General features: G+C 31.6%; 1 protein-coding gene across 2 annotated transcripts in view; it reads right to left on the bottom strand.

Moving 5' to 3' along the window:
- Positions 1-11,613: 11,613 nt before the first annotated feature.
- Positions 11,614-24,779, bottom strand: part of LOC118183546 (UBX domain-containing protein 6-like) — a 38,116-nt gene continuing 24,950 nt past the window's right edge. For both annotated transcript variants that reach the window (XM_035353140.2, XM_035353139.2), the window contains exons 4-7: positions 19,021-19,212; positions 16,916-17,310; positions 14,984-15,113; positions 11,614-12,126 (exon numbers count right to left, since the gene is read on the bottom strand). In XM_035353140.2, coding sequence (XP_035209031.1) covers positions 11,875-12,126; positions 14,984-15,113; positions 16,916-17,310; positions 19,021-19,212 — 969 coding nt within the window. In that variant the 3' untranslated portion in view covers positions 11,614-11,874. The remainder of the gene's footprint in view (positions 12,127-14,983; positions 15,114-16,915; positions 17,311-19,020; positions 19,213-24,779) is intronic.

Genomic DNA, 24,779 nt, shown 5'->3' with positions numbered 1-24,779 from the left:
ACAGGATCGAGTAAAAAGCTTTTTCTTCATCTTGGCATTCGAGAATAAAATAAGATCTTCATCATCTTCAGTAAGTGAAAATCCAGCGACATCATGCACTGCCGACAGATAGCGATTTCAAATATGAAAATTTATCAGTGGGAGTCAAATATGGATTACTATCAATAGCATTAGTAAATTGACCCCAGGAATCTAGCCAAGAACTAGGATCACCATTATATTTTGGTATAGTAAGTTTTGGTAATGTCACTGAACGATTAGCACTAGAATTATTTTTCTATTGAGTACAGTACAAAGTCTTTAATCCGGACTCGTCGGGACTTCGGCGATTCCGGATTATAGATCATCAATTTAAATCTGGTAAGATGGCATGCAGAAATTATACAATTAAAAATATGAAACCGTAAATGAAGTATGAAATATGAAATAAAGAGCAATTATGATCTAAAGGGTATCAAAAGTTACAAAAAAAAGCTTAATATTTATTTATTTACTTTATTAAACATTTCTTTCAACGAGCGCATGCGTAAAGCATACATTACGCATAGTCGAAATTAGAAAATTGCAACCAGAAAACTATTTGATGTGTATTCGTGATATTTATAATGATGAGGAATTTGATTTAAATCATACCAAAGATGGAGTACATCGAGATGAAACACTACATTTACACTCATGTCCATAAATTAAGGATAATTCGGAGTCACACTGAAATCGAACACTGAAATAAATATATCACCTGTAAAATCACTACACACATCTTCAAGAATCATATGCAAATTTTAGGAAGTAACCAGATGGCACCGATGGTACGTCACACTGACGAGAATGTAAGAGAGTGATATACAAGGATAACAGGCAAAGAAGTAAAATCGTTTGCAGGCGCTTTATAAGCATTTCAGTGCAATAACCGAATAGTTATGACACAAAGGACGCATTTGGATTATTTTTTACATGGTAGAATTATCAGCCATCTGGAATGTGGGCGTACCCAACTGGAAGTATCAGACGAACTTGGAATTGCTCAGAGTGTCATCTCCAGGCTTTGGCAACGATTCCAAGATGATGGTAATGTGAGTAGACGTTACAGCACAGGTCGCCCCAGAGTTACAATGCCGAATGAGGACCGGTATTTGGTAGTTACTGCCAAAAGAAACAGGCGGAGCACAGCCTCAAATCTGTCTCGTGAGCTCTCTTCAGCCACTGGTACGACAATTTCAAGGCAGACCGTGTACAGACGCTCAGGGCAGATTGGTCTATATGCTCGTAGACCTGTCAGATACGTTCCACTTACTGCAACTCACTGTCGCCTGCGGTTAGCCTGGAGTAGAGAGCATGCATTGTGGACACCGCAACAGTGGGCTTGTGAGATGTTTTCCGACTAGTCCAGGTTTAACTTGCAGTCTGATTCTCGCCAGACTTTCATATGGAGAGCTCCAGGTACCCGTTACCACCAAGAAAACGTCATTGAACAACACTGTTACGGTGGTGCAGGAGTGCTCGTTTGGGGTGGAATTATTCTGGGTTCCAGAACTGACCTGCATGTTGAAATTGGAACCATGACAAGCCAAATCTATCGGGACGTCATTCTGGAACAACATGTACGTTTGTTTCGGGGTGCCATGGGTGCACAATTTGTGTTTATGGATGACAACGCCCGTCCTCACCGTGCAAACATCGTAAGCGAATGCCTTCAATCGGAGGATATCACCCGTATGGACTGGCAAGCATTCTCACCGGACTTGAATCCAGTAGAGTACATGTGGGACATGCTTGGCCGATGAGTTGCAGCCCGTCAACCTCCTCCTACATGTCTACCGGAACTTCGGAGAGCATTGCTTTTTGAGTGGTGTAATATCCCACAAGATCAGATCGATAATTTGATACTCAGCATGCCTAGGCGTTGTACGGACTGTATTGCATCGTCTGGGAGACATACAATGTATTAACAATCATACCAACCATGTAATTTTGTTTTTTGTAAATAGGCTTTTTTTTGTAATTTGCTCCATGGAGAAAAAATCACTAATTTTTTTAATAATATTAAACATATAGCATCTTTTTTTGCTCTTTACCTTTTGTTTAATAAATAAGCTTTACAAATAAGTCAAATTTGTTTTGCTTCTAACTCTTCCTTTACCTGATTTTGCATTATCCTTAATTTATGGACATGAGTGTAATAAGGAATTATAAGCCAAATAAAATAAAAACATCTGCCCTGAAGATGAGGATAGTGCTGACAGATCAACTTCCAGTTCATTGCGCGTTGCGACGTTCCCCCCCTTCCGCAGAGCAGCGTGAAATTGATAAACAGATTTCGGAATGGTCAGAGAAACAAATCACCTCTCTGTCACTTTCTTCATGCCTTTATCCATTTTTTGCAGCAATTCCCCTTTTTGTTTAATGGACATCGAAACATGCTTTCGCTTTGTAGATCCTTTGGCAGCTCCAGAATTGGAAACTCTGTTTGACATAATCGAAAGTTCAAGCTTACTTTTTATAAAATTACACTAACAGTTTGCAAAAAATAATAAGCCGGATCCAATTAGAAGATTAAGGAACAACGCAAGCGCCATTACACTCGCATGCCTAAACACATTATGCGTTTACGTATGTGCAGAAAGTTTGTAGCTTTGAGGTCCGGATTAAAGACTTTATATTGTATTTTGAGAAGCAGTGATTTGGTTAAGCATGTTACGTTCATTTACAAATTTTGTGATTTTGCACCGTGATTTAATTATTTTATCACTTTCCATTCCTTTGTCGAAATCGGCACCGGTATAAAGATTTTGAATATCTGAATATGAATTTTTTTAGAATTTCATATTTCTTAATCAATTGATCTTAGCAAATATTCAAAAGATCAAATTTTTCTTCTAAGGATATTGATTCGTTTTCAAAAATGCCATGTATTTTATTACATAATTTTGTTGTCTGGGTTCCCATCCCAGTTCACCGTTTAATTAGAGTATCAATTTCCGTTGTCATTTTAAGTTAACAATTTATGTAACTTAATCAACCAATAAATTATCCCAGAAATGATGAAACAGCTTACCTTGAATCCAGGGCTCTAGTCTGGACACTGTCGAGATGGAAAAACAGGTCATTTTTTGTGATCTTCATGACAGAGAGCAAGTCTGGTGTCATCATCTTGATCATTACAGAGATCGATGTTTCGGAAATTTTTCTGCCAGCTGGGTAGCTGCCATTTAAGTTTCTGATTGTTGTTTTAGAGCTAAACTTGTAGAGACATTAGGTTAATTGGAAAAGACGGAGAGATGAAAAATGAGCAATCACCTTCGCTGGGAATTGAACCACTGACCTCTAGAATACCGGCCCAGCGTACAGACCATCACATAGACTTAGAGACATTAGGTTGATTGGAAAAGCAGGAGAGATGAAAAATGAGCAATCGCCTTCACCAGGAATCGAACCACGGACCTCTGGAATACTGGCCCAGCATACAGACCACCACACCACAAAGGCATGCTAGGAAGGCAGAAGAAATACCTTATAAACTTATAAGACGGTGGAGGTCACGGGTAGTTTTTGGAAGTGTACGTAATGGATATTTTAATTTCTTCAGATTTGAGAAAAACTCGAGTACTCTACGACAGAAATAATGCATTTGATGCTGACGATTCTACTTTTATTGGATTATTTCAACTTACCAATATCACCCATATCAATAAATTAAGGCTATTCTTTACCGAAGAATCCACATAAAAGGCAGCAATAACTCCTGAATTAATGGTAAGGAATAATTCGCTTGATTTCATATCTGTATGATATAGGCGTCTGGCTACTGATCTATTAGATAAGCAATTCCTTAATTCACTTTTAGTGAAAATAAAATATTTGTTTTTTTCCCCTTATTCACATATGAAGAAGGAGTACTTATTTTTAATTTAAAATTGTAATTTTTAAACTAACGTATATATTAATGTACTTAATTTCATGTTTTGATGAGTAATTTATAGATTTTGAAATTTTATGTTTTAAATTATAATACATTTATTTCCTTTTACTTTTATTTTAATTTGTAGTGTGTAAAAATTTAATATATTAACAAATGCATTAAAGAACATGCAGTATATATTCAAACTATGCACATCCTAAATTTAACATTCACATTAAATTGCTTTCAGTTAAAAAATTTGTTTAAATTGTCTTAACAGCACCGATATAAATGTCAATTTCCAATAGGTTTTAGTCTCCTGTATAAGTCAAGTTAAATTTCTGCATAAGTTTCAGTTGAAAGAAGGAGTACTTATTTTTAATTTAAAATTGTAATTTTAAAACTAACTTATATATTAATGTACTTAATTTCATGTATTGATGAGTAATTTATAAATTTTATGTTTTAAATTATAATGCATTTATTTACCTTTACTTTTATTTTAGTTTGTAGTGTGTAAAAATGTAATACATTAACACATGCATTAAAGAATATGCTGTCTATATTCAAATTATGTCCATCCTAAATTCAACATTCATATTAAATTGCTTTCAGTTAAAAAATTTGTTTAAATTGTTTTAACTGCACCGATATAAATGTCAATTTCCAATAGGTTTTAGTCTCCTGTATAACTCAAGTTAAATTTCTGCATAAGTTTCAGTTAAATTAAATTCTTGTAAATATAATGATGCATGATTTATAATTCATTATCAGATTTTTTTATGTGATCTGCTTTTACATATTACATCAGTTTTGTATATTTTGTATACAGATTTAAAAGTGTTTGGTTTCATGCGATTACGGGGAAGCCTCGAGGGCTATCTGCTTAACGTGATGGTTGTCTTCATGGAGGACTTTTTAAGAGAAACTAGCTCATATACATGTTGCACATTAAAACCACGAAAATGCTCAAACAGCCAGACCGTTCGCGAGATTCAAGCCTTGGACTGAACTACCAGTGTTCAATGATTTTACTAGTGGGGTCGATTAAAAAAGGGTATAAATAATACGTACTGCAATTTCGTTCACTGCATATGTTAATATATTGTTATATATATAGTTATTTATTTATTTAAAACAGGTTTTGTATGCCTTAAATTTTTATGCTTCTGGAAGATACCAGAGATAGTATGTTGGGAATGACAGAAGTTTTGGTAATGACATTCATGGAATTCGAATCTTGGACTGAACTACTGGTGTTCGGCGATTTTACTGCTCGGCCGCTGGTGGGGTCATTTAAAAAGGTATAAACAGGAATATGTACTGCAATTTCTTTCACTGATTATATTAATATATTTATAACACAGTTATTTATACATATAAATTATTTAAACTTAACTTTACCATATTCTTGTGAAACAATATATGTATATATATAGTTATTTATTTATTTAAAACAGGTTTTGTATGCCTTAAATTTTTATGCTTCTGGAAGTTATCAGAGCTATGTTGGGGAATGACAGATGTTGGTAATGACGCTCATGCAGCCTGCCCATTTGCGGGTTCGAACCTCGGATAGAACTGCCAGTGTTCAGTGATTTTATTGCACAGTCACAGGTGGAATCGATTTAAAAAGGAGTATAAATAGGAATATGTACTGCAATTTCTTTCAGTGCATATTTATAATACAGTTTTAGATGTATATATATATATATATATATAGTGCATATTTATAATACAGTTTTAGATGTATATATATTTTGAGATCTTTACACGTTTTTCCGAGGTTTCCGGCCCCCTTCGATAATAGGAGACAAGTTGCAGATAACGAAAATCTCTTCGTATTGGCTAAATGCCCACAGAACTTCGCTCCCCCCTACATACGTCATTCGAATGAAGGACACAGAATTGCAGCCATTTTTCAACTAGTTTTAAGAGGGACAGCTTTGCATCGCCACAGGTCAGTTTTTGTTTCTTTTGTTACAACCTTTTCTTGGTCTTAGCAAGACCCACTTAATATGTTCTCATCTTAATTTTTGTTTTATTTTATTTTAATTACAGTTTTTCATTACAGATTTCTAAAATCTATAATTTAAGAATTAAATTGTTAATCTTTAAGCTTGCAGGCCCAGCCCATATGTTTTTGTATTTTTAGGACTAATAGCTCACCGCTATTTATTTTCATTTTTATTTTGATTTTAATTTTGATTTTAGTCTAGATTTAGGAAGTTTAGGTATTGTTTAACATATTTTAACACCTTAATGTGTCATTCTGTGTGGACGCGTCGGGAAATTGGAACAGAGAATTGAGACTATTAAAATTTCCAAGACACTTTGTCTAAATTTTTGTAGCGAAAAAGTTTCAATTGTCTGTTTCGGCGAAACGCATAATGGGGTTAACTTGATTCGACGTTCAAATAAATGAAATTTTCCTTGAAAAGCCAGTTTGGAAGTCGAATTGGGCTAATTTACCATTTTCCACATAACTTTTTATCTGATTCTGTTTTTTTAATGTTTTACATGTCTAATGGTTTGATTTTCATATGTATTAATTTTTTTAAAACGTGTTGAACTTTTTGGAGCAGCAGCTCTTGGTAACTTTTAGGCGAGCTTACTACAATTTTTATATTTTACTTATTTTGCAGCATATTGCGCAAGATGTTTTCTAGACCAAAATTGTTTTTTTTTAAAATTATAATTACTACCTTGCTTGATATATTATATATATATTGTTATGTATTTATTTAAAACAGCTTTTGTGTACCTTAAACTTTTATCAGGGTTGCCACTCAAACAGGAGAATGAAATTCCCTGACTTTTCCAGGTGTGTTTCAAGAAAATTGCAGTCTATCCGCGTAATGTACGTTGGCTGTGCTAAGAGGTAAATTAATTATGGTATTACTTGTATTGTGTAGCAAATTCACTTAATTATTCAATTAATCACAGGACATTTATGCCTAATTATTCTTGGAATACTTTGTTTGATAATTTTGTTTACTTTTCCACTTAAGAAACTTAATAAAATTTAAGATATATACATTGGATAACAAATGTATGTTTTATTTAATTATTACTCATGATCATCACCAGTTCAACACGAGGCTAATCCGGTCCTTATAAATCACAACGCAATGCAAAATAGTTAGGTTAGATTTTAGGTAAATTTAATTTGTGTGACTTCTTAAAAGGCACCTTAACACTTGAAAACACAAATATAATTATAATAGGAGTTGTTTTCTCCACTGAAGATTGAGATTAGAATCTTCCCAATCTGGAATGAATTAAGGCTTTTTTTGCAGACATTCTGCAGCTAAACGAAAGAAAGAAATCTATTTAATGATACTTTTTTTAACAAATTGAAGTATTTTATTTCGCAGCATACATAAAGAAAAAATACGTGCATTAAATTTCGTGATGGTATGTCATCATACTGCTAGAATTAATTTCAGGATTATGCAAGAGAAAATTTCCTGAAATTTTGAAATATTATTTACTAATAATAAATAAATTTAGAGAGAAGAAGCAACATTAAATTATACGAGTAACATAAAAATACTTAAAAATTAAATTAGAATAATCAACGATATTTTAGCGGATATGGTAGTTATATTACATAGTTAGCCTAAATGACTGTTACCATTTTTTTATTTTATTGCAAAATGACAAGGTATATATTAAAAAGAAAAAAAAAAAAAAAAAGGTTTAAATAGATTTTGCGGTAACATTCTAGTATACGGTAAGGCTTTGGCACGATTTTGAAAATTGTCGCCAAAACCAAAATGACTCGTTTACTGCTCATCATCACGTCGTCAAATCCCGTTGTACCATACATGGAGATTATTCTAACCAAACAGCGTCTATGTAAAGAAGAAAAGGTTCCATACATGTAAAATGCTATTACGCTGCTAGAATGCGGGGGGAAAATTTGCAAAGGAATTTGGCGACGGAACCTGGTGGCCAGAATTTCCCTCTTCGCAATGTGTACAGGAAATTGAGAAACACTTGTTAAGAAGAAACGTTCTTTAACAAAAAAGAAAACTACGAAAATCCTTTTTTAAATTATTGCGAAAAATGCAAGAAGAAACGTTTTATCAAAGAACGTTTCTTCTTGGATTTTTCGCAATAATTTTAAAAACGGATTTTCGTAGTTTTTTTTTTTTTTTTTTCCTCAAACAACTAATCCATGAATTAATTTACTTGCACCAAAAAATATTTTCTTTTCCTTTAGAGTTTAACCACTTGCGCTATGACTAAACTTCATGGTTGCGGTGCTGTGTGCTACAATATAACAAGCGGTAAAGTGTCTCATTTACGCCACTCCGTGTTTGCGAGTGCAAGTGCAATCCAGAGCTGTAACTCAAGAAATAAACAATCTCGTTGTTAGGCGATGTGTGCACAACGTCATTTTAATTTTTGCGATAAATGCCTATCGACGTGGTGTTCACGTCGCTCGCGGTTTGAGACAAAAGCATCTCGACTTGCATGGCACGATATTAATTTTATGAACTCTTGATAATGTGACCTTCGAACTTCAACACTGGTTTCAAGCTTTGGCGACAGATATATCGTGCATGCACAGCTGTTTCCCTCTATGATGGAACGGAGCCACGTCTGTTGCAGAGAGGTTTTCCTTCTTTAGAATACATAGTCTTTGATTCTAACCTCCATGGTACCGTATACTAGGATTAAACCCATTTTGTTTTATACGAGAACAGGTACTTTCTTTAGTTCATGCACTGCACATGCGATTCTCGAGGTTACTGGAAACCAAAAGTTGCGGGAAACTTGCTTTGCCTTTCTAAAAGACAATCAAATTGGAGCTGCGAAAATTGGCTCTATGCCAGCTGCCCGAATGACACTCATGTGATACACATTTCGCCAAAAAAGTTATCTCTTCTGAAGTCGGCGCAAAACTCACTTTTTTTGGCGGGATCATTATATGAAATTACCTGACTTATCGTTATATGAAATACCTGACTTATTGTTATATGAAATTACCTGATTTTGACTAAAATTCCCTGACTTTTCCTGAATTTTTTGGTCAATTTTCGAATTCCCTGACTTTTTCTGGTTCTCCCGCAAGGCAACCCTTGTTTTATGCTTCTGGAAGTTACCAGAGATATATAGGTAATGACAGATATATAGGGCTGAGCCAGAAATATATCAGTTGGTGTATTTGAGAAGTTACATATGCTATTTGTTCTGGTAATTACAGTCAGTTGTTTTAAACAAAACAAAATCAAATTACGATTCAATCGATAGTGTCATCAGCACTGTAGATGGTACCCATGTATCTATAATTGTACCTAATGACACGGAAGAATGCCAATGAAAAATCCTTTCATTCGCTTAACGTGCAGTTCTTATGTCATTTGCCCTTCCATTTTATATAATATATATAGAGATAGATATAGATATGTGTGTGTGTGCATTTATATGCAAAGATGATATGTTTTGTGATTTAACCTTTAGTTACACAACTCATTTTATTTTTCTTTCTGTATTTTTTGTTAAAAATTTATTATATTTTTACTCATTGGTATATCGTTTTTTAGCGCACCATTCCAAAGTTTTCTGCTTATTGATATCTACAATACATAGTCTATCTAGAGTTACGTGATAGGCATAAGTCATAAATAAATAAAATTATTGATATAATCACGATATGCTAAAAATTAAAAATTTTTTTAAACTCAAATTCAATAGGAATATTGAACATGTGTATGCGATGCTATATTTCAGTGATTTGTTTTTGACATTTAAACATCAACCTCATTGTCTTAAAGACAATGACTCTTTTTTATTTATTTTTTGTCTAAAAAAAATAAATCATAAAATTCCTGTTAACAAATAGTTTACAAACATGTAATCTTTTAGAAATCCTTTTTTATCTATTTGGCAAAAAAACCTCACATAAAATTCTGCTTACATTTCTTCAGATACCTGAAGTTTTGGAAAGGCAGTCTCTTTTTGTGTTTAAAAATATCCATTAACACTTCCCATTTCTTTTATCTATGCTGTTTACTAAATGCAGTATCCAGTTTACTGCTTAACAGCAGCAGAGTTTTTCGAAAAATTTCACCATCTACTCGAACTGGTTGGTAATTGCTTTTTTTTTTTCGCTACCACCGTCCTTAGTGATAAGCACGTGTGAAGCAGCACTTTTGACAACAAATTACCCCCTTACCCTGAGCCTCGAGCAATGTAGAGGGCAGAGTTTCTAGAGATACTAGAGATTATAAAAGCCTTAATAGAGGGGAGACAGACTGGTTAGTATGCAATAAATGTCACTTCCATGTGCATTTTCCACTTCAATTTCTGCAGACTAAATTTGAAGCGGTCAGACTCGCTCTCCTGCTTGTTGTCGAGTGAAGAGAGAATCCTGACTGGTTTTCCGACATCAATCTCGACCAGTGTCCAGACTAGACCCCCTAAATAATCCAATACAGTCACAGCACACCAGTAAATGAAGATGTGTAAAGTAAGCTTTCATCAATCATGTTCGGAATAAAAATAAAGTCTTTCATTAAACTAAGTTTAGCAAACAAATTTCTAAATCATTATTATTATTGAGAATTTAATCTTGGTTCATATCGAAACCATCCGAATATACTGCTGGAGACTCGCTTCAAACTCTTATCTAATCTAATCTGCTATATAAAAGAAGAATATATAGAGTTACATTAAAATACTTGACGAAAATAAATCGGCGCCACATCGCAATACAAGGAGGTTGCAACATGACCAGTATGCCTAATCACAAATATTTTAACATGCATAACTTTATATTTCCATCAAGTTCCAAACTTTTGACTTAAAATACATTTTAGGATGCATTCATTATCACCTTCAAACCTCCTAGTAAATATATTTTGGCAGAGCTCTCAATAACTCTTTTACTTAATTTAATAATTTTCTGATAATATAATAAATAATAACTATCCATTTCACATTTAAACATCAACCTCATTGTCATCAGATCACAATCCATCATATAATGAATGTTTCTTTTATGCGGAAGTATCCTGTTTTTCGATTTGTATAGAAATGTCATGTGTTGAAATACTATCAAAGCTGTCAAGGAAGCTTCTGGATGTAAACAAAAAAACACCCTATCTGGAGCAAAGCTGTATCAGCTTTGATTTGGAGACCACAGCCTGGGAGCAGTGCTTCACTCGTAGTGAACCCTCTTTTTGCTGATAATTATTTAATCTTTGATGATGTGGGGATAAAGGCATTAATTTTTTATCTAATCGCATTAGATTTTTGTCTTTGTTTTTTGGTCTGCTACCAAAGAAGATAGCCCACCACTGTGTTCTACTAATGCAAGATCCATTAATGAAGATTTTTTTACTTCAAAGACCATCCTTCAAATGACTTTTTTCGAATACATCTGACAAATTTCAGTAGCCCAATACAGCACGATGCCAACCTCATTCCTTTAATTTTTTCTGTCATCAGATTTTTCTTAAAGTTCTTGTACAAAAGCTTTACTAAGCTTCCTTACATAAAGTTAACAATGTCTATTTAATAACGAATCTCACGACGATGCATGTTAATAGATTTTTTAACCAAAAACCATTAGATGTATCTATAGATTGATATGAGTATTTCCCATAAAATGATGTGAAAGGAATAGTCAGTAACAGATCAAACCATGAAATTGTATTCGCTAACATGAGAAAATAGTTTAATAAAAATATTTCAAACAGAAATTTAATGAAACAATTAAATATTAAATTTTATTTCACAAATTTATTTGAAGAAAATGAAATACATATAAATTTTAATATGTGGAAATGGAAAAAAAAATAATATTAACATACTCACTCTTTTTTTTTTTTTTAATGACAAATGCATACATGAATTTCAGAAAAGAAAAAAAAAAAAAAAAAAAAAAAAATCAAATCCTAAAATTAAATTTAAAAATGTATACATATATAACATATTTTACAGAATAATTTGTTATACATTTATCATAATTCATATGAAAGCAGGGATAAAGTTTCATGCTTTAAATAAGAAACATTTTGTGTAGATGATTCATTTAACCACTGAAAGTTAAGTATAACAGCTGGAACTAATTTCAGTTCTAATAAAGACTGTTCATCATCTGTTAATCTAAACCCACCAGGAAGTAAAAGGTTAAACTGCTTTTGAGGTTCAGCTAAATTTTCCATAATGAAATTCTTCACTGCTAATAATTTTTCATAAACATAGAATGTTCCCTAGAAATAAAAAAAGATAATCTTTCCACAAAATATTTTCTTCTCACTATAAATGAATTGTAGATAACTTATAAGTACATAAAAACATAAAAAAACAGATATTTATGCATAAAACCATCAATATCACTGTGAAAAGAATAATTATTAATATAATATCACCAGACACCCACTTCAAAAAGTGACATTATGATATTGCACATGAAAATTAACACTTATGAATTAGAGAAACTAAAGATTGATATATCTACATAAAATATTACATAGACATGTTGGAAAGTGAATATTTAATTCCTCATCTTAATTATATGCATTCTTTCAGAATAAAATGTTTAAGAATATTAATATTCTTGATATAAATAATCCTTCATAAAAACCCACTTTATTTTTTATGTAGGTCATATGATCTGTCATAAATTATCTAAAAATGATGTTAGTAAAAATTAAGTTAGGCCAAATAGTTCCGTGAAGTAAAGGTATTTAGAACCAAAAAAAAACTCATTCTGAATTAAGAATTTTCGCTAATACAAATTTTGAGTGAAAAGCAATTTATGTAGTACTTAATTTGCCTTTTGTCATTACCATTATTACTTGAGTAAAAGACACAACACCTTCATATTTATTAATTATTATTCATTGAACGGGAGTTGGTTTGTTCCCCTTGAAAAGTCAACTAATTTCCGATCAATAGCAATAATTACTTGCTTTTAATTTAATTTCTTTTTCAAAGTTTGAAATTTTGTTATTCATGATTTAATTCAAGTCCCCGTAAAACATTTTTACAATTTACATTCAAGTTACTTTAAACAATTTTCGGAATTAAACTTCCTACCTCTGGGTTCACTCTTTTTAGATACTTCTACTAAAATTATTATTAGGAGATAATATAATCAATATTTCTTTTAACAGCAGATAATCCAGAATGTACAAACAATATTAGATAATTTCTTGAAAGTAAATTAATCTCATAAATAAATGTAGTGTTAGCTATTAATCAGGAGTCTGTTTCATACTGACTCCTAATAAAATAGTGATTAAATTTAATTACCATTATTTTAAAATTTTATCAGTTACTTCCAAGGCCCAACTAAGAATATAGGGATGTAGATATAATACATCTTTTACACCACCTTCTTAACTAGTTCTTTTATGGGGGAGGACCAAGTTAAGAATAATTATTGGAGCATCTAAAACTTGCAGCTCTAGACTAATACCTTGTAAATTAAAGCAGTGATCAAACTTTGGTTTTGCGTATTTCATTCATATTCCTTTAGTATGATTGTAATTTTTATGATTTTCTGTGATAATCATTACCTTATGAAAATATCTTGCAAAGGCTGATACAGCTCTGTAGAAATTTCTACAGAACCTCAAAGATAATCCCCCATAGAATTTTTTTTTTTTTTATCAAATTCTCTAGAAATTTTATAAAGTTTTGATCGAACCAAATTTTATAGAAATGCTGCTGTAAAATCATGTAAAAATTTCATAAAGCCTTTCCACAAAATTTGCAAACTCTAATTAAAGCAAATTTTGAGTTTTGAATGTGCTATATGGGATACAGATGAGCAAAAATTAACTTTTCCTTAATAAGTGTTGAATAATTTTTAAATAAAAGTTTTGGGCCATTTTTTCTCTATATTAACATTTTTAGGTCTTAAATTTATATGAAATATTGTGAAATTTTTACAGAGTATTACTTTTTAAAATATAAAAATGAAACCTCGTAAAAGTGTAAAATCAATTTAAATCATAAAATTAATCAAAAGACGAAATTTATGCCTCTCATCCCTTCATTTCTATCACTTGGGTCGATAAAATGAGTACCAAGTTCGCTTGGGGACTAAACACTGCGACCAAGCTGACCACTTGTTCAGGGCATATGCTTACGCACCCCGGGGCACACGGTCAAGAAAGCAGATTTCGGGCACTGCAGGCCTTGGCTCATTAGGGCTGTTACGCCACTGAGTTTAGTTTAGTTCTAAATTTATGCTGTTAATTATAACATTTTAATCCCTGAAATTAATGCTCTTAATCATTGCATACATACCCTTGATAAGAGAAACGGTTTCTTCTCTTCCGAAAAGGTTTTAATCCCCTCCTTAATACGATAGCTTATTTCAAAATTTGGACAAAGTTTAAAATTTCTTATTAAAAATGAAAATTTAATTTGCTCTCTTTAATCTCCAAAGATTTTGTTGACTTTATAAATTTTTTAAGAAATCAAAAGATTCTATGTATCTTTTATAGAAAATTAAAGGAAAGAAACTTTTTTAGAATTCTTTAGGACTACAACCCATTTTCTATAAACTGGATCTGATAGATTTCAATAGAACTCTATTAATTCTTATAAAAGATTATCTATATGTGACCTGTAGAAACTGTGTGCAAATCTTCATAGAATCTCTACATATATCTGCAGAAACTAAAGTTTTATTGGATTTTTTAAAAGATCTCTGATCTAATTCAGAAGTCAAACAACAAAAATCAGCGTTAATTCACAAAATTTTCACAGGACTAGTTTCGATGGTTTTACCGAACCATCATCTTAGGCGGTTTTGCAGCTGAAGATGATGGTTCAATAAAACCATCGAAACTAGTCCTGTGAAAATTTTGTGAATTAACGCTGATTTTTGTTGTTTGACTTCTGAATCAGTATTTATTCGGCGTGTTATTGTGTCTTAATCTCTGATCTAGTTTATAGAAAACTGGTTCTCCCTTTTTCATATATTTGCAGCATTATTTTAGCAAAAAAATTAACAAAGAAACAAATAAGTAAAAAATGTACCATGTATATCACAAGAAACTTAAATTTATTAATTAAAAGTTATATTAAATTTTAAATAATAATCACACAAACCTGCAGAATTATTCCATCTGGAAATCTAATCCTAATAAGGGTAAATTTATAAACGTGAAGCTCTTTTATTTCATCTTTCTTCCGCATAGACTTAGTACGAAGTTGAGTCATAAGCTCAACAGCTTCTGCTCTGAAAAGTACAAACATATCTCTCATATTTTGAAAAACATTTAGCATGCATGCTCTGTATAATGTAAAATTTTTAAGAAAACACAGGAAAAAAAATTTAAGCAACATAAAAATAATACTGGGAGTATAAGTAAGTCTCTGTCATTTGACAAAAAGCGGTGCCACAAGCAAATTATATTTACAATTGTTTGATGTAAAGCAAGGTATTGTAAGGCTGGACATTCACTAACTAACAACGAAACCTTGAAATATTAGCAAAAGTGAGATTATGATATTGTACATGAGAATTAACACTTATAAATTAGAGAAACTAAAGATTAATATATCTACATAAAATATTACATAGACATGTTGGAAAGTGAATATTTAATTCCTCACCTTAATTATATGCATTCTTTCAGAATAAAATGTTTAAGAATATTAATATTCTTGATATAAATAATCCTTTGTAAAAACCCACTTTATTTTTTATGTAGGTCATATGATCTGTCATAAATTATCTAAAAATCATGGAGTAAAAATTAAGTTAGGCCAAATAGTTCTGTGAAGTGAAGGTATTTAGAACCAAAAAACTCATTCTGAATTAAGCATTTTCGCTAATACAAATTTTGAGTGAAAAGCAATTTATGTAGTACTTAATTTGCCATTTCGTATCAGCAGCATGCATTATTTTGGTGAAAATCGTCAAGCGTCATTTGAAGGAGCTTTTCATTTACTTCTTTAATTTGAAGAAATCTGCAGCTGAGGTGCTTTGATTGCTTGTAGAAGCATATGGTGAGGCTTCCTTAAGCAAGAGAAGTTGTCATGAAAGGTTTAAAAAATTTAAGAATGGTGAATTTGACGTAGAAGAAACACAGAACATAATGAAAGGAAGAAAGTGTACAAGGTGGAATAGGAAGCATTAATGGGATGAAGATTCGCGAAAAACGCAAGCAGAACTTGCACTTACATTAGGAGTGATTCAACAAGCAATTTCACATCATTTAAAATCATTGGAAATGATTCAAAAGCAAGGTAATTGGGTTCCGTGAGAACCGAGGCCGAGAAATGTTGAGCGCCAATTTTTTTACATGTAAAATGCTGCTTGCCAAGCATGAACGAAAAGTTTTTTTGCATCGTATAGTCACTGGTGATGAAAAATGGATTCACTATGATAACCCGAAGAAGATATCACGGGGCCACCTGGCAATGCTTCCACATCGACGGCCAGGCAGAATATACATAGGAAAAAAATCAGGTTGTGTATATATTGGGATAACTTCGGGGTCATGTACTATGAGTTGCTCAAACCAAACACAACTGATGAGAATGAGCTGAGCATTCGAAAAAAAAAAAAATTGCTTACTACTACTCCAGACATGACAAAATTATTCTCCTGCATGTTAACTCTGCACGAGTGAAAACCCACTCAGAAACGGTCAAATGAGAAATTTCCACCCGCCCGCTGTATTCATCTGACTTCGCTCCTTCCGACTGCTAATAGTTTAGATTGATGATGCATGGTCTGTGCGAGCAATGCTTCACATTATGTGAAGATATCAAAAACTGGATTGATCTGTGGTTAGCCTCAAAAGATTAAGCGTTCTTCTGATGCAGTATTTGTGTGCTGCCAGAAAGTTGGCCAGTATATTGATCTTGTCTTTAATGTGAATACTAAGCTAGCTCAATAGCAGCACGTGAAAAAAAATCTTAATGTACAATAAATAATTTCATTATTATGCTAAAAAACAAAAATGATTATTATTTCAAATCTATCCAGATTTTGACATTGGAAAAAGAAATTAAAAACATAAAAGAACTTACTTTGCTTCTTGTTCTCGCTTTAATTCTTCTGCTGATAGATTAAAAAAGTCATTAGGGAGTTGGACTTTCTCAGTAACTACCGAAGGCTTCAAAACTTTTAAATTTCGATCTAAAACAGGAACAATCGGCTCAGCGCTTAAAAGAGCTTCTTTCAACATTTGCAAATTTTCTAGATTTTCCTTTGGGAAAACAAAATATTCTTCTTCTTCTTCTCCAGACTTCACTGTTTCTTGGATAAAACCTGCAGACACCAAAAAATCAAATGCTCCCTCTAAAGGTAAAACTCGTTCCTGAAAGATTTTATTCTTGAAACGAATTCTACGATATTTTTCTTCTTCAGGATTATCTAAAATATTGGTAAGATACCTTGCAAGAGTTTCAATGCCAAGATGAACCTAAATTCAAGAGACTACAGAATTACAAAATATAAAAATGTAATTTTAAATAAGAATTTCCACTATTTGCATAGATTATTAATCACATAATTTATGAAAAAAATTGCATATCTTAATTTTAATAGAACATTCTGAGTCTAAGAGAATATTTAATTAAATGATAAATAAATAGAATTTAACAATGGAATCAAATTTAAATATCTCTAAATATGTTCTCTCATGGAAGAATGAAGAGAAGGAGAAGCCTTTCAGCTCCACTGCTTTCAAGCTGATAGTCTAAGGATATGTGGCACTTTTATTTACATCCAGCACACATTACTACAGCTTTTTTGGATGATATATGAATGTTAAAACTTTGTACCTATGTGTGAAATAGATTAACTTTAAACTTTTAACTGGAAAATGTAGAAAAATTAACAGGCTATTCAATATTACAAAAGGGGAAAAAAAGGGGGGAAGACGATTGCTTCAGAAATATAACAGGTAATCTACAATAGTCTATGGAGAGAACACCGTATTTGCTATTGTATTGAAAATTCTAAACATAGCTTTTGGTAAACTCAGAGGGCCTAGCAAAATAGTAAACATGGATGAAAGTCCTTTTTATGAAGTGTATCAAATATGTCTGTAGCAATGGCGATTTGATGAACTGTGCATTCAGAATGACGACATTTTACTGTAATAGTTGCAGATAGAACTGCAGCTCAGAATACTGCAAGTACGATTGGTCCAACTTTGGTGGGATAGCCATCAACATTCACAGTTAATGGGATAATATATAAATACCATTTATACTACCCAATGGAAATAAATAATTTTGTTTACAGCATATTGTGGATTTTGCAACAGAAGAAATAGCCCAGTTTTAAAAATTTTTCAGTAATATTTTTGGTTTATTCAGAGACACAGTGTCATATACTTTACTTGTATAATAAAACATTCTTCCATGGTTTGGTATTACAAACAAATGTTACTTATTTTACTGAAAAGAAGCCAATTTTTGCCCTTTATATCAGTATAAATAAATGCATAGTATGTGCAGTACACTCCTGATTAACTCAAGAGAGGGAGATAATACTGAGGATAAAGTCCATAATTAAGCAAAGTCACAATTAATCCAAAGAAATAACCAACATTATAATTAATAGGAAAAGACTATTAAGAATTTACCTGTATTTTAAAGCACTTTAATCTAGAATATAAACTCATTCAGTGACAAAGACACCAAGATAAAAATGATATTAAAAATATATTTACAATAGAACTTGAAGAAAGATTATAATTAAATTCAAACTAGAATTTACATCAGCACAAAAAAAAAAAAAAAAAAAAAAAAAAAGATTTATATGTTCAAGATCAGGGACAGTTGTGGATAAAAACAACTCACAAATATCACATGATCATCCATTATATCCAAGATTTCTGTTTCCTTTTTTGTATCTTTTTTAACAAATTTGTTCTATGCTGATAGCATGTCAGGGTAATTTTTTCCATCATTCCTCAGTAAACAAACCCTTTTTTAAAGCAATTCTGGTTAATCAGGAGTCTACAGTATTAGATCATCAATAAATTAATTATTTGAAAAAATATTTAAATGTTTTGGTATTAAATTAATAGATATTTTTAAAGTAGAATTAAAAAATAAGTAAAAAAATTAACGATTTCTCAGAATAACTGTTTTTACATTATTAACCAACACAATATACATACCTTTTCTTTATTTTTGTTTAACGTGTGAATTATTAGACAAGATGTGAGGCCCCTTTCTTGCTCTAACTGTGCATATAAAAATTCCTTAATTTTATTTTCAATCTCTTTTTTTGGTAGTATTTCTGGTCCTATCATGGGACAAGTAAAATAAACACCAGATACAGTTAATGCTGGACAGGCATCTTGGATTACCTATAAATATGATTTCAATTTAAATCAAACAACATAATTGCAAAGAAAGAAAAAAAATCTGAAAGTTTTAAGATTTTATATTACATCCAAATAGGCATTTTTTTTTTTTTTTTCATTTTTTGATTTTTTTAGACACTTGCACGTTTTGAGAGCATTTGGGCTAAAACTATTTATAAATAGCATATCTTTATAATTTTTGATAGGCAGCCTTGTGCCTTAAAGATAAAAATGTTTTATTCCCTACACTGTTGCCAATACTCGCTTTGAAATTGTTGAGTTTTTTTACCAAAAATTCATTAAAGTTTTACAAAATTGGAAGTAGACAATAAAACAAATTCTAGATTTGGGCTTCCAGGTACCCATGCTCGGGTGGAGGACTATGTTATTCAAAATTTGATGACTCTAGATACCATTGTTTTTTTCACAGTGCGAGCAATATACATATATGCATGCAGATTCTTCATTATTTAATTTCTTTAAATATAATACAGGGCAATAATATTTAACGGCAACAATGTGAAAAGTGATACAGCCATTTATAGTGATTTGAGACAAAACATCGCTTCAAGATTAATAGCCCTTCTAGGCTAAAAAACAGTCATATACATAAATAACGTAAATACCTTGTGGATCTTCGGAACAACTACAATAAATCATCTATAATGGTAATCTTTACGGCTTCGAACGACAGTAAACTTCACTTTTCCATTTTTTTTTCTGTTTGTTTTTGGTCTTTCTTGCACTAGTTTCTAATGTTTGCCTCTTCGTTATAACATTTTATCTGATCTTGAAGTTAACCATGAACTCACACTAAGAGTCATAAACGTGTTAACTATTTTCAGTTTGCAATCAACTTCCTTTTCTTGGTAGGATATTGTTCTGCTTTTCCAAGAAAAGTGAATACTACAAAATATCTGGCTTTGTAAGAACAGTCATGAAAGAAAATTTTACAATAAACTTATATGGTACTGAGCATATAGAAAATGCCTCCTTTGTCCCCCTGAAAAGAACACCCATGATGAAAACTGGTTTCATAGAATACAAATTCTTTCTTTGATAAAATTACATTTTATGTACTATTAGATCAAAAGAAATGACATCAAATAAATTGTGAGAAACAAATATTTGCATTAATATAACCCCCAATTAGAATAACTTTAAAAGGAAACTTTGCTTAGATATCCTAGGAGACCAAATGGAAAATTTATCAAAAATAAAGTGCGTATTTATATGCATCAGAAATTAATTCCCAAAGAACTTTAATGTGGATAAAATGTTAACCTAAAAGTGGATTCTAAAGGTATGTGTTGTGAAAAAGGAAACTACTTCATGGTTGAAATTTATAATACAGATGACAAAATACTTTTGCAAAGTATGCCATTAGAAGCAACAGCTTGCTGAAATATGGCAGAAGTGTAAGGCCAAAAATCATTGTTTTGAAGCTATTCCCGCATTTTCAGAATAAAAGCCATCGTTTTTTGGGGAGAGGGGGTTCAGAATTGGCTCCTTTAGCAAACTGGTAACTTCAGAGATTCGCAGTACCAAAATATTTAACTTAAAAAAAAGCTACTTTTTCACAATTTATATTATTAATATTAATTATACCAAAGTGTCACATTAACTCTTTTAAATCCAGACCCTTTGCTAACCTGTATCCTTAAAATACCGAACTGCTCGAAACACTATTCCAGTTTCACAGCAATTTCCTCGCCTTCATGTCCATTAGCGCAGAAAACAGGTGTGAAGATTTCGAATGACATCTTTTGTACTTTCTAACAAGTATTCCATTAGCCTTTGACGCCGTTCTTTAGAAACCTATTCTTGAAGGTCAGACCAACAAAGCCTCTCTAGCTTTGTTATGATCCTGACTGAGATTTTGTTTACTTCAGTTATTTTTATATGAAGGAATAAACTGATTAAAAATAAATATAATCCTTAAATTTTTAAACAGCAATTTTATTGCTGTTTAATTTTATTGCTACACATGTATTGTTTAGTAATAAAATAACTCTGTGGTTTTAAAACTCCTTATCTATATCCGGGTAAAAATAAACATTCTTATTTGAGAAGCAAGCAAATGCCATTGTGAAAAGCAGTGGTTTCAAAGCGCGAACACCGAGCCTCTAGAACATTGTGATACAATGCTCTAGTGAGGCTGTGATTGTGCCCTGAAATCACAAAGCAAATGCCATACATATAAAGTTTTTTTTTTATATAAGCAGTATAATTATTGCTATTTTTTATTGTTTATGATAGCAATCATGATGTGTGATGAATAACTTTTGAAATTTAAAGTTGTTTATATTAATAAAAGGAAGTTTTGTCTCATTGAAAACGAATTTTAGAAGGCATCCGATTTGAAGTACTAAGATCTAAAACATGTATGATTCTGCAGTCATTATGTGTTAGTTAGAAGTAAAAGATCAGTAATAAATCGATTTTCACTCAAAAATTTCGGAAAGAAGAGGAGAAAAACATTCGAAAATTGGTGGTTTCAAGGTGTGACCACCGCATGTCAGAGTTAAAAAGTAGATATTTTATCATATTTCTGTTAAGTGCCGAAATATTTCTGGGCTTATATAAAAATGGACCTCGCTAGGATAAATATGTATATTATTATTATCACGTGTAATGTAAATATGAACCAAGTTCCATTGGGAAAATCCCGCCTATGCCTTCGCCAGTCCTCAAGCAGATACCTCTTGTACTTTGCCATATACAATACCCAGTGATGAATATAATAGAAATAAATAATTTTCCTCTTTTAAATTTCTTTTTTAAAGGAATTTCTTGTTTTTTCTTTTATTGAATGGATGATTAAGATTTCACTTCATGTATTTTCTTTGCATGTTAAGTTGCTATTTTTTAGTTTATTAGATGCATTATTTTTTCATTTTATTTTATTAGATTTTGTTTTTCCTTTTCCAAAAATAATGAGAGTCTTTGCATTTGTTGATCAGTTGCTTAATCCCATCTCTGTGAGGAATAAACCTTAGTTTATAGACTTTTTTTATGATTTGATTTATTATACGAGTTTCAAAGCACATTTATAAATGTCATCGTTTTCCATGTTTCCATTTATTTAGTTATATAAGTATATTATTATTTCTGAATATGTTATATGCATGTGCATATTATCACTCATATAAATTTGTAAGTAGATATATGCATATATAAATGTGTCTATGTTTATATACATATTGCTGTTCATTGCACATTTATACATGTTTTCGTCATGATGCAATAAGGTTTTCACCTTTTTGTAATTGGATACTGTTCTGTAATTTTAACCGAATCATGTATGACCATTAATTTTTCGATGTTTGTGATAATGATATGCACTAGGCAAAAATATACCATGCCCGAGGTTCATTTTCAAAACAAATTTTGCGATGCTGATTCTTCAGTCAATTCTAATTAAGTTGTATAGCTGCTTTGGTCACTTTAGGATTAGATAATAAATGACTCTATGAACAATAGAGGCATTATTCACTGCTGTGTCTAAAAGGAACCAAAATATGTACATCCATTATTTCCAGAATTTTCTAGAAGCTGAGTAATATTTTTGACACTGATCTGCTAGATCTAAACCACCCATATTCTTATTGTACTTGGAAAATGTGGGTGGGCCTGGTACTACATGTTTTTCGGAGCCTTTTCTTCTTGTAGTAAACATTGTTCATTTTTACAGTTTGTGGAAATGATATATATCAATTTTTTTATCAAGCCAAGATAAATAAAGTAAGTTCGGCTTTTGCATTGCATAACTACACTATCGTATTGATTTCTGAGCTTCATTTGATTGATGTTCTCAGGCATGTTTTTCCGATTTGTCAACACAGTTTCACATGGTAACTGTCCAGATTTGTATAACTTCAACATCAAATCTATGCTGGTGAAAATTCTGTTAAAATAGATCTCATAGCCTTTGTTTTTAAGTGTTTTTATTAAGAGCATATAATTACCTCATATCCTAAACCCTTTCCTGACCTTGGTATCTGATCTTTTTTACCACAACAGAGTTCAAAGTTTTAATTACAGTCAAATACCGAAAATCCGCCGACCTGAAATCCGCGTTGCCTTTCAAAATATAAACATTCAGTTTATATGTTCTGAAAACTGCAACATTGATTACGAAATATCGTAGAAAAAATACTTACCGAATAATAATGAGTCATAACGGAAATACCAAATTATTGACATCATGATAAAAGTTTTTTCTCCTCTAATCTGCATCGAGGTAAAAAAGCAGACAATTCACTGAACTCTTCTTTCAATTTCACGATTCACGTTGTTGTATTTTCTGAGTTTGTTATTTCACGAGATTTAGTGCTGCCCCATTTTTTTTATTAATCCGTATATTTTGTGGATAAATTAAGAATATTTTAATGCGAAGAATGGAGGTAAATGCTACTCCTTGGTTTATAGCAGAATCCTATGGAATTGTGACACGACTGTGTATGATATACAGAAAAATAAAGAAAGCTGTTGAAATTTTACAGCAACAGTGATTCTAACACCGTAAATCTTTGCATTAGGCGAAATCGGCAAACCTTGATGCTGTGTTCATATAATACAATGAATAATATAATCAATTTATATATGTAATATTAATTTAATGCATATAATAAGTTATTGCAATAATGTATATAATAATTTAATTGAATGTATCTAATACGCTTTATTTATTTTGCACTTTTAGTCTGAATATTATGATTTATCTTTTCTGTTCTGAAATCTGCACAACCTCTAGTCCCAAGCTTTGCGGATTTCTGGACTTCTACTGTATATCTGAAGTGAGATGTGCAGAGCATACATATCTTTACTCCATGCTTAGCTGATTTCATATGCATATATTGCATGGTCCCTAATCTACCTTTAAATTTAATTAGCGCTTCGTCAATTGACACTTCAGCATAAGGTGCAAAATGTTGCTGAAATTTGTTTCTGAAATATGAAATGGAAGGGTCTAATTTTTGTGCATATGCAAAGTTCTCTTCACTATTTTTAACTTCAGTGTCCCTATCTGACAAATGAAAATAATGCTTGATTACCGACAATCTCTTTCTACTCATCATTTTCTTCACCATTTCATTTCCAAACATTATGTTATTTGACCAATAATGACTTACTCTTGGTAATTTTAAAATACTCATTATAAGAAGGACTGTAATGAATGCCCAAATTTCTTTTATAGATGAATTTTTTTCGTATTGACGATCAACAGTGCCACACTTTCTTGCACAGAATTCAGCAAATTTATTTGTATTTATGAGAATTAATTCACAAATTTCATCCATAAGAAACAACTTTACATATTGTAAAGGCAAAGCACCAACAGGTAAATTATGAATTGGTCTCGAAAAGCTGTTAAATGGGGACAAAATTAAGGCATCATTGTTAACATTAGTAGACCAGGTTTTTACTGGATTTTCTGACTATTTTCTGAAACATCTGCTTCCAGATTTACGTTATTCCCTTCTGCTATAAATGATTCTTCTTCATTATCATTTATTTCATTTTCTATTTCTTTCCTATCGCCATCTTCTGATTCTAAATCTGACTCA

This window comes from Stegodyphus dumicola, chromosome 4, assembly GCF_044657685.1.
Source record: "Stegodyphus dumicola isolate Sdum_Otavi_A_Nest chromosome 4, ASM4465768v1".
NCBI lineage: Eukaryota > Metazoa > Arthropoda > Arachnida > Araneae > Eresidae > Stegodyphus > Stegodyphus dumicola.
This window is presented reverse-complemented; position numbering and strand designations above follow the sequence as displayed.